Below are 11,721 nucleotides of genomic sequence, written 5' to 3'. Positions count from 1 at the left end.
TTTGCAAAAGTCCTTCTACAAAAAATTCTTTTTATAAAAATGACTTTTGATGTTCAAAAGCAATGCCAAATAACCCCTGATAGAGTATACTAGTAGGTAGGAAAAAGAAAGTCAAACATTCATCCTTTTGCATAGAAAAACTAAAAGGTACCATTATCATGTGTTTTTATATTTGTTTGATATTAATCTCAAATTTATTTTTATTTATAATCTACTCTAATAAATAAAGATCTTTTTACCACATGTCACATTCTTATTCATTTTGTCACATGTAATTTTGTGGTAATTTTAAATTAGTTTTTATTCCACATGTCATTTTATGGTTTTTCTATTTTATTAAATTCCACATAATATTAAATATACTAATAAATGCATATCAATTTTATTAATGAACTTTCCTTTTAATTTCAAAATTACAAAGTTAAAGTTTTATTAATTTCTTTTATTTACTTATCTAAATTATTTGTTTAAATTTAAAAGAGAAAAAAAAAACATTTTAATTTTTATAATTCAATATTTTTTTTTCACTTTTCTTGTAAATTCAAACTTCTTAAATGTTTAGAATTTTATATTTAATTTTTATTTTAAATAAACTCATGTAATACATGGGTCTCACATCTAGTGTTCATTATTTGCCATTTACTAAATATATGTTAATTTTTAATTGTTTAAAATAAATCTTAAGTTACAATTTCCAGACGTTACAAAACAATTATAGAAAACATAATTATTAGTTATTAATTTAATTTTTTTTTTCTTCAAAATAATTGTTTGAGATATCTATTTGTTAAAATGTTATTTTGTCTTGTCTTATCTTAACAGTTAGTTAATTTTGTTTACAGTATGTTAACAAGAAAAACAGTATGCTCTTTACAAGCTTAAAGAAGACATACAGGTTTTCTCGAAATTATGAAAAACCATTAGAATTTTTTTTGGAAATACTCTTAAATAGTGTTCGTGCTACTAAGAAACGAACCAAAAAAAAATCTTGCAACGTTTCTTTAAGATAGTTTTGAAGATTTGTCTCGGCCCCCTGTTTGTAACCCTTGTGTCCCGCCCCTACGAAGAACTAGATGCAAGCTCAATGGAAGTGAAGATTTCAATATTGTAAAATGCTTTGAATTTTTACAAGATGAAGACAGATGAGGATGCTATGAGTTTTAGAAAGAAATTCGATGAAATGACTAGGAAATTGGTGATTCAAAAATGTTGTATGTGGATGCCTTTTGTTATGTTTGTAGTGAAAATCATGATATAATAATATATATTTGTATGATTTAGTAATGGGATGTTTTTGTAGCTTTAAGAAATCAGGGCATTTATGTCTAGAAATGGGGATGATATTCATCTTATTATGACCATGTTATGAGGTACCACATCAGGAATAATATCACTTCTCGTTGCTCATACCGTATGCTATAAGGGGTATGGTCACACCAACTCACTTAAAAAGTGATGTCACCTCAACGCCATGTCAGCTCCACACTATAAACACACTACCAAATCACTAGCCCTTGTAAATGGTTACCACTCCACAACATTTTTTTTACATTATTAGATTACACTAAAAAATAATTCAAATAAAAACATACATTAAATTAAAAACACGTTACATTAATTTTCAAACACACAAATTTAAATCCTAAAATACTTAAAAAAACATTAAAAAATCATAAATTACTTAAAAAAAACATAAAACATACCAACTAAAACATAAATATTAGAACCTAATTTGCATATTTATTGCGAACTTGTTGTTGGATTTTTAGAAATGTCGCTAGATTTTCTGGGTCGAGATCCGGTTAGGGCTTTGTGTTTATGATGTAACACCGAAATTTTCAAAACAAATTTTCAATTAAAATAGTTTATCTGTTTAACACTTTTCATAAAAATCTCCTTTTTATTTTAATTACAATACATAACTCTTTTGTTCAATCAATTAATAAACCAGGATCCTCAAAACAAACGCTTCCACTGGTGTGTACAATCGAGCCGGTGCCTTCCCGTGATCCTGAGAAAACCTGAAACATATAACACAAAACACTGTAAGTACGAAGCTTAGTAAGTTCCCTAAAATACCACTCTAACACATCTTAGCCACTCAAGGCTATAACTCTGTTGACCCTCTGGTCAGTGTGTCTCAGTGGGACCCTCCAGTCCCAATTCTCTGTGGACCTTCCGGTCCTAACTCTATGGACCCAAAGGTCCTAACTCTGATAACTTTGAATCATGCATATCACATGTCACAAAAAATCTCATAAAATAAATAGCATACAAATACACTGGCACATAACTCTAAACCTAACTCTGTGGACCCTCTGGTCCTAGCTCTATGGACCTTCCGGTCCTAACTCTGATATACACACAACATAAATCACATAGAAATAATGCAGTGCCACACATCGCACAGATAGCATACAATAACTCTGTCACATAACTCTGTTACCACTCTAGGTAAAGTATAGTGAGAAGACTCACCTCGGGTATCTCGGATGATCTCGCACACGAATCTACTGATCTAGCCCCCGCCTAATCACATACAAAATATCCTCAATAAGTAATGGCTCCCAAAGGCTAGATTAAACCCCCTTATATGATCCCTCAAAAGGGTAAAATACCATTTTACCCCTTCTTGACTCAAAAGTCCAACTATTGACCGAAACCCTAAAAGTCAACGAAATTCAATGGTCACAGTTGACCCTACTCGCCGAGTGCACTAAGGTGACTCGGTGAGTACACGCCTGTCCTCTTCGCCCCTGGTTCTCTCTTGACTCACTGAGTCAACCCTATACTCCACGGGTCGTCACAGATTGCGAGTCGCGGGGTAACCCGATTCAACTCGGCGAGTACATGCCATGCTCACACTCAAACGTCCTTCTGAGGTCAGATCTGTTCCTCTAATCCATAGATCTGGCCTTTCCAACCACTATAATCACGTAAAGTCTCAATCTTGATGCACATGCAACATCCATATGACCATATATCATGATTTAGCCCCAAATACCTTAACCCAAGGTCATGACCTCCATTGTTCTTCATAAAGATTGATGAGTAAGGCTCTCTGGACCTCTATAGATCTAGATCCGAAGCCTCATCACCAGAAGGGACTAATTGGACATCAAAACAACTTAGACAAGGGCACAAGAAACCCTAAATCCATATATTCTTCATAAAACAGAAGAAGAGCCGAAGTAATACCTCAAATGCAATGATCTTAGCTTCAAATCCTCATAATAGCAACCTCCTTTGCTTTCCCTTGGCTAGGACCTCCTCCTTCTTGCTAATAAACACCACAAAGGTCAAGAATGGCTTCCTTTCTCTCTCAAAACGCTCCAACACTCTAGGGTTTCTCTCTATGGACTAGTAGCCTCAAATGACGACCATAAGGGTCTTTAAATAGGGCGCAAACCCGAGAAGTTAGGGTTTCATTAAACAGCGTGGACTCGCCGAGTCCTTCATTAATCGGCCACTCACATCGCGATCCAACTCGGCGAGTCGGGGCTCCTACTCGCCGAGTCTCTCACTAAATTTCAATATAAAAGAAATATATAATATACCTTAGAATCCGGATGTTACATATGATTTGAAGATCAGTAAGAGCAATTTTAACGATAAGCTCCCTCTGTTTATTGGTATTTTTTTCTAGAAAACTTAGAGTTTTATCTATGGATTCCATAAGCCCGACGTCGCTAGTTGTGGTTGTTTTTCCGCTTGAACACGCCGTCCATTTTGCTTTGTCCCTTCCCGGTGGTCGACAAAGTTGGACTTCCGGTGGACCTTCTACCTCGGCAAAATCGAATTCACATTGAGGTCTAGGCCAAAAACCCGCGTCCGAATCGGAAGTTCTTGATCTTTTGTTGGATTCAGTGGTCGAGTTCGAATGCTACGTCTTCGAATTAAGGACCCATTTTGCACTCTTACGACAAACTTCTCACGCTTTTTGGTGACCGAATGGTTTACCATTTTTAGTAACTTTGAATTGGTAGCACGCGGTTGATAAAATGTTGAAGTCATTGCAACCACTTTTCTGCATATTTTTTAAATACTCAAATATGTTATTAAACTTTGTGCATCGTTCGTAGATCATGCCATTTTCCGTTGACCGTGTCGTACGATCGATCCGTTTGCCTTCCTAGTAGCGCATGAAAGTGATCCAAAACACGATTCCAAAAACTTTCTCTGGATTGTGTGTTACCTTTTCTCGAGTCACACAATATGAAAATTCAAGCTTTCGCTAAAGCTTACTCCTCTTCTTCGTTCCAAGCCATTGCTTTTTCTCCCTTTTACTTTTGGTTGCCTTCTTTAAGGTGGTTGTGGTGTTTCTTGGACCGTTCGTCATCGTTGTCAAGGTTTACAATTTGTGATTAATATAATGGGACTTGAGATGATTGTGTGCGGAATTGTTGTGGTTGAAATTGTTGAGAAGGTTGTTGTTAAAAACCTTGGAATTGGGATTGACTGAATTGTTATTGCGGTCATTGTTAGTGAATAAAGGTTGTTGTTGGATTGGAGAGTTTAACAATTGCATGTAAGTTTGATAATCATTTGGAGTGGTTGAGGTGTTTGGAGTGGGTGAAGTATTTTGGTTTGTGTCTATTTTTGTAGAAAGGATAAAAAAAGTAGAAGAAAGTTTGTGTTTTAGAAGTGTAAAATATAGGTAAGATGTGTAGTATATATAGGCAAAAGATGTAAAAGATGTTATTTAAATTTAAAGGTTTAATAATTTTTTCTTTTTTAAAAAATCGATTAAACGGTCAAATAAATGACCGTTACTTTCTCTCCCCTCCTCCAATTCGTTCTCTTCGTCCGTGGATAGGACTACGCCACAAGCCACCTACGCGCACTTGGGATGGTGTTCACGTGTAGGTTGGCATGTCATGTCAGCTCTTGCACGTCCTTCTCCCTACCATACTGGAAGCCCTAACTAAATTTCTCAAGAGAAAAACGTTGCAGATCCAAATTGTGTAAGGACTATGTGTGTAATTCAGTTTTAAAGTGAAGTCAAAAGGCCGACTTCTGATTGACTCAGTCTATCTTCAACTTTTTCTTTGTCTTGGGCTAGAGAAAACGAGTTGAACTCATTCTCCACCGAATCAGTTGTTCCTGATCTAACTGAAAATACGCCTGCACTAGATAATTCCTCTCAAGACCTACCCTATCAAGAACCATCCGTCAATTGGATCAGATTTTGACATGTGTCCTCAATGCACCTGATCACCGCCTAATCTATTAGATCACACGCGTCCCGAACACAAACTGACTACAGATAATCACAGAGGGCTACCCAGCGACACTTTCAATCACTCTCCCCTCTCCGATTCCATCTAGATCAATGTTTTAAAAACCAGGTTTTTAGTTGAACCGGTATGGTGACCGGTTCTCGGTTTAACCAGTTCGACCGTCGGGTCAACCAGTTTCTATAATTTTCCTATAAATCATTAATTTTGACGTTTACAAGTGAAACATTAAAAATACATATAAAAATAAGTTTTAGATCAATCCAAATATATTAAAATAACACATAATCATAAGTTTTAGTGTTTTACATCAATGCATATCCGTCAAAAAGAAAATAAAGTATAATATCAAAATAAAATATAGCTTTAGATAAATACAAAACTTTATAAAATTTACCATATTTTTTTATTTAAAGTACACTAAATAAATTTGAAAAAATAAATAACCAAAGTTACTATGCAAATGGTTTTTTTCCATGCGTTTTTATTCAGTTTAACCGGTTTATTTAGACCGGTTTAACCGGATTTTTCTAAAAATTGGCCGATTCAATCCGGTTCAGAAATCGACTTAAAACCGATGATAGTTGAATCATTCCCTCCTTCGGTTCCCGGTCCAACCGGCTCGACCGTCGGGTTCAAACCGGTTTTTAAAACATTGCGTTAGATACATAAACTCCGATCGAACACTGCCATTTTTTAGCTCCATATCTATGGTTTCACATAATTAATTTGAATAGTCAGGTGATGATTGGTATGTAATCTTTTTATTATCTTTTAACTTTGCTAAATTCGTGCTAATCTTTATTGACGTTTGCTTCAACTTATTGATCAATGTATAAACCGTGCAAAAAAAAAAAAGATCTTTATCAGTTTGCTTTTCTTCTTTTTAAAAATTTGAATTCAAACTCAAATTTCTTGTTTAGTTTTGATTTGAAGTAGTAGGGTTCGACGGGGTTTTTACTATGGGAAGTGATTTGTACATAATAGTTTTTTGCCATACATAACAATTCATGCATTATATAGTTGTACAATATAATATTTTAAAACACCAATTGTTGTGTATGGAGAAAAATTGTTGTATATCCTTTTTAGTATCCCCTCTTTAGTAACATACGGACGCGTTAATATTTAGAGATTTGATCTAATTTTATGGTTTCCAATGAATGTGACGAAGCTATTTGTGATCTTTTAATTAGTCAGTCTTAGTCGTTAAGTTGAGGTTTTCTTTCCAAATTAGAAAGAGAACAACACAAAAACACATATCCTCAACAACTTTGTTTTGGCCGCATAACTAAAATGCAAGACTTATTTTAGGAAAAAAAAAAAGAAAAAAAACCTTATCTTTGAAATGAGACCAAACTAACTTATCCAAAACTACACAACACAAAAAGCTTTCAGGAGCAACAATGGCAGCCCTCAGAATCCAAATCCACCCCACAAACCACAAGACTTCCCGTTACCTCAAAACTTACCCTCCTTCCATCTCTTGCTCAATGCAGCAACCTCCTCAAAACAACATCAAGGTATATTAATCATATATAACTCTTAACAAACCATTGATTGATGGGTACGAGGACAGGTGGTGATCAATGGAGCAGCTAAGGAGATCGGAATGGCTGCTGTGTTAGCAGTCACAAAAGCCAGAGGAATGGAAGTCGCCGGAGCTGTTGATTCACACCTAGTCGGAGAAGATATAGGACTGGTTTGTGGCATGGAAGAAGCTCTAGAGATACCTATAATTAGCGATCTCACCATGGTACTAGGTTCCATATCTCAGGTAATCAAATCTTAGAGATTCAACTTTTTTTTAGCAAACCATTTTAAATGAATTTTTTCCCGCAGTTAAAAGCGACATCAGTTGTAGTTGATTTCACAGAGCCTTCAACAGTTTACGACAATGTCAAGCAGGTCCTCGTTTTCCTCTAACCTTAAACCTCCATTAATGGGGTGTTTAAGCTGATGTTTTGTTGTCTTCTTGATGTTAATAGGCAACAGCATTCGGCATGAATAGTGTGGTATATGTACCACGAATCAAACCCGAAACCATAGCAGCATTATCAGCCTTCTGCGAGAAAGCCAGCATGGTAAGAATTATGAAGCTTTAGGGTTTGATGACAAAATAAATCTTTTGGGTTTTAAATTTCAGGGTTGTCTGGTTGCACCAACATTGTCAATAGGATCGATATTACTCCAACAAGCTGCAATTTCAGCTTCATTTCATTATAACAATGTTGAGATTGTTGAATCTAAAGCTAATGCAGGAGTAAGTCAATGATATTCAATATCTTAATCATTTCATGCAGTTTCTAAAAGAAATGATTTGTTTGAAAACTGACAGGTGTTCCCATCGCAAGATTCTGCGCAGATCGCCAATAACCTTTCCAACCTCGGACAACTCTACAATAGAGATGATCTTGACACCAATGCTCCAGTATATAATTTGCTTATTTTTACCTATAATACAAACACTCACACCCATAAACAATGCCAATATATATAGTTCTATTTCTTTAGGGAAAAATAGAAATAAAGTACATTGCAAGCAAAATGATACTATGGATAAAGAATACCAGTTACGGAAAAAGAAAATATAAGTATGGGTAAAAAAAAGTTAAAATAATAAAAGCACATTGTTTTTATCGAGCATATACATCAAGTATGTTTCTATTATGGATAAAGAAAGACAAGAACGTTGCTATCATGGGTAAAAAACAATTGAATATATTGGTAAAAGGAGTAGCTATTTCTCCTAATTATTCCAATGTTAAACGATTAAAAGTAAACATAATAAGATTGTATTTGTGTCAGGCAAGAGGACAACGATTAGGAGAAGATGGGGTTCGTGTGCATAGTTTAGTTCTTCCTGGGCTTGTGTCTAGTACAACGGTCTATTTTTCGGGACCCGGAGAGGTATTTTTGCATTAAAGTAGAATTCGTAGTGGGATTTGGTTGAAATTTTCCACACCTAAATATAGATTTTAAAAAAGTGTATGTTTATGTTATTTTATTATATTGCGGATTTTGGTTGAATTTTGTTCTAAAACTTGCCAGATGTATTCTATCAAACACGATATCACAAATGTCCAATGTCTCATGCCAGGACTTATTCTAGCGATCAGACAAGTTGTGCGTCTTAAGGTAATCGTTATGTACCCGCATTAATTTCTTAAAATTATTTTCATTTTGCTCCTAATCGACCCAATCTTTTACTTTTTTTTCCCCTTTATTTGCAGAATCTGGTGTACGGTTTAGAGAAGTTCTTGTAGAAATAGGTTTCTTAAATTGACTCCACTTATTGATAACAAAAAGATATTTCAAATTCGGATTTTGAATTTGTCCAAATGATGCGAGAGTATTTTTTTGTTAAATCCTAAAAAATGACATTTTAGGATGTTGTTACATCATGGAGACGTTTAAATTTTGCTTGACATATTGCAATTAATATAAACCAACAGAATTAAAAAAAAAAAATTATTTTCCTTTTTTAGATTAATGTCGCAATAAAGTTAATTCCAAGATGTATTTTAGATACCATGTGCTAATCCAGTAGGTTAGAAAATATCCACACGATTTTAGCATGCATTTATAAATTAATATAGAATTCTAAGCTCTATTTCATGAAGAAAAAAAAAAGTTTAAATCAAACATCATCATCGGACGTTTAATCGAGCGATATCACGGTTAACATATGAAGGTATATAATAAATTAATAATATCTTGAAAACCAAAAAAGATATGCATCAAACTTAATTTTTTTACCTATGAACTTGTATATACCTTATTGTTTTTGTTAAACCCAAGCTCATTAAGTTATCTTAAAAAAAATAAAGAAAACATTGATTTGACAAAAAAATATCATATAAAATAATGATAAGTTATCTAAAAAATTAAAGAAAACATTGATTTTACAAAAGAAATATCATATAAAATAATGATATAACAAGAGGTTATTATTTTATAGGGACCATCACCAATTAAATTATTCAATAAACAAAAGTAAGAAAATTATATTAACAGTCCTTAAACTATTACAGATATGCCTTTTTAGTCCCTCCAGAATCTTTCTACATTTTCCATACTTAAATGGGGAATTGTATTACAAATATTGTTTCTTGTCAAGTAGCTATTTTTATTGGTTTAGTCACATTCAATATGTCATTTACTGATAAAAATGATAATTGTATTACATATTTATTTTTAAAAAAATGGCACTTGATAAAAAAAAATGCTTTTGGTATAACTTGTTAGTCTCTTTCGATTCATTTTAGTTAACTCGATTCATTTTAGTTAACGATAAAATACAGACTTTCCAAACAATAAAATACGAATAATGTTAAAGTGTGATTTAAAATTTGGCGATCCAAATAAGTAGCCTAACACAAAATGAAGTAAGGAAACCTTAATGACAATTCCGAAGGGATACAAAAACTCACGGTAGGACATGTTTAGTTGTTTTAGATTTACTTGTATATGAGTCCAATGATATAGTTGCTAGAGTTACAATTATAAGTATTCATAGCTAAAGATTTCAATGTATCACTTTGAAACCAATAAGGTATAGAAAAGTTCTTCGGTTCTTGTCCGTAGACGTATGTCGTATTGACCGAACCATTTTAATTTTTTATGATGTGTTTTCCTTGTTTTTCCTTGATTGTTTGTATTCAAAGAACCAGTGTATACTACTTATCCCATAATATGTGTATTTTAGACTTACGAATCAACCATTTCGTCTTCAACACGAGTTTACGTGTACTTACAACCTACATGTCATTTCGTTAAAACGGGTCTATATGTACTTACGGCCTACATGTCATTTTGTCAACATAGTTCTATATGTACTTATTGTCTACATGTCATTTTGTCAATACGAGGCTATGTGTACTTATAGCCTACATGTCATTCTGTCAATAACAGTCTATGTGTACTTATGACCTACATGTCATTTCGTCAACACTCGGGTCTATAGGCTCCCGATCTCTTTGTCGTTCCACCATCATCCCTAAGTAAACCTAATATCACAACAATTTTACTCAGTTTTGATGGTCCATGTTAATGTTATCTTTCCATCTTCATCAACACCCCAAAACCAAGTTGGTTCAAAGTCTCCAAAGGTTGTCATTCTGAAACATGCTATGGTTGGTTTTAATACCATTTGAACCTCTATAAATGGATCCTTGGTGGCTTTGTTTTGTAAAATACTTGAAAATAATATTGTAACTTTAAGCTTCCGTTGCCTGGTATTTATGTAAAAACACTCTTATATTTTGTATCAAAACTCATTAAAAATAAGAGAAGAGAATGATAAAGTTGGAAGATTTATACCGTCTCAAGCTCCACAGGATATAGGAGATGCAAGATCTGAAGTCAATGCACTCTTCCAACTAGCAAGCACACCTTCTTATTTTTCCTACAATGCAAACCAAGGCTTCAAACATCAAGAACACCAAATATACAACAAGAATCATGTAACACTCTTGAAATTCCAACCAATTTAAACTTTTCAAAAACAACTCAATTTCATAAAGTTATTACAAAAAGGTTTTCAATACATTTATTATCAGAGTATTTCCCAGAAACCACATCGTAATCACATAAAAACTCGAGAAGCGGTACGATCATGCCTTTGCCTTGCCACGGTCTCCTGAAGTACCTGAAACATTTAAACCACAACTGTAAGCCCGAAAGCTTAGTGAGATACCCCCAAATACCAACGCCATACAAACATAACCATATCATATAACCGATACAGAACAGCCATGCACTTCGGGTCTACTGTGTGACTGGTCCGCCGCACCGGCCTACAGTCCACCTGGTCCACCCTCTGAGTCTAGCCATATACATCGAGTCTACAGTGTGATTGGTCCGCCTGCACCGGGCCTTCAATCCACCTAGTCCACTCTTTGAGTCTACAGTATGACCGGTCCGCCCGCACCGGGCCTTCATTTGGCCTGGTCCACTCTCCGAGCCTCGGCACGTCTGGTCTGCCCTTTTGGGGCCTACAGCCTATCCGGACCGCTCGCTGGGCCTTCGGGATAACCGGTCCGCCCTGGGTATGTTGGCCTATAGCACAAAGCAGGACCCGCCTCAACCCAACCCCAGCCCAACATCCATGTGCACATAAACATACAATCATATAACATTTCACATCCAATCAAACCGATCTAGCAGATCACATAACATAACATCATCCTAACCAGGATATCTACCTAACCGGTCACTAGCATAACATCATCCTATATACCAGGACACCGACCTTAACCAGGTCTCTAATATATACCATCCTAACTACCAGGATGCAAACATAGCAAAGCAATAACATAACAATGATACCCGGATTACAATCCGATAAAGGGCCGGCCTTAGTGCCGAAGACCCTGTCGATATAGTGAGGATAACTCACCTCGCAACTGTTGAATAAACAGATAAGATCACGCTGCTCCAACTTCCGACACGAACTCCACCACTGATCAATACCAAAAGATTG

General features: G+C 34.9%; 1 protein-coding gene across 1 annotated transcript; it reads left to right on the top strand.

The window, feature by feature from the left end:
• The first annotated feature begins 6,545 nt into the window (after nucleotides 1-6,545).
• LOC111904006 (dihydrodipicolinate reductase-like protein CRR1, chloroplastic) lies at nucleotides 6,546-8,667 on the top strand. Its single transcript, XM_023899787.3, has 9 exons — nucleotides 6,546-6,760; nucleotides 6,817-7,014; nucleotides 7,080-7,145; nucleotides 7,226-7,321; nucleotides 7,384-7,500; nucleotides 7,576-7,668; nucleotides 8,046-8,147; nucleotides 8,289-8,375; nucleotides 8,471-8,667. Exons 1-9 carry the CDS (start codon nucleotides 6,644-6,646, stop codon nucleotides 8,501-8,503), a joined length of 909 nt encoding a protein of 302 aa, XP_023755555.1. The 5' UTR covers nucleotides 6,546-6,643; the 3' UTR covers nucleotides 8,504-8,667.
• The last annotated feature ends 3,054 nt before the right edge of the window (nucleotides 8,668-11,721 follow it).

This window comes from Lactuca sativa, chromosome 8 (genome assembly GCF_002870075.4).
Source record: "Lactuca sativa cultivar Salinas chromosome 8, Lsat_Salinas_v11, whole genome shotgun sequence".
Classification (NCBI taxonomy): Eukaryota; Viridiplantae; Streptophyta; class Magnoliopsida; order Asterales; family Asteraceae; genus Lactuca; species Lactuca sativa.
This window is presented reverse-complemented; position numbering and strand designations above follow the sequence as displayed.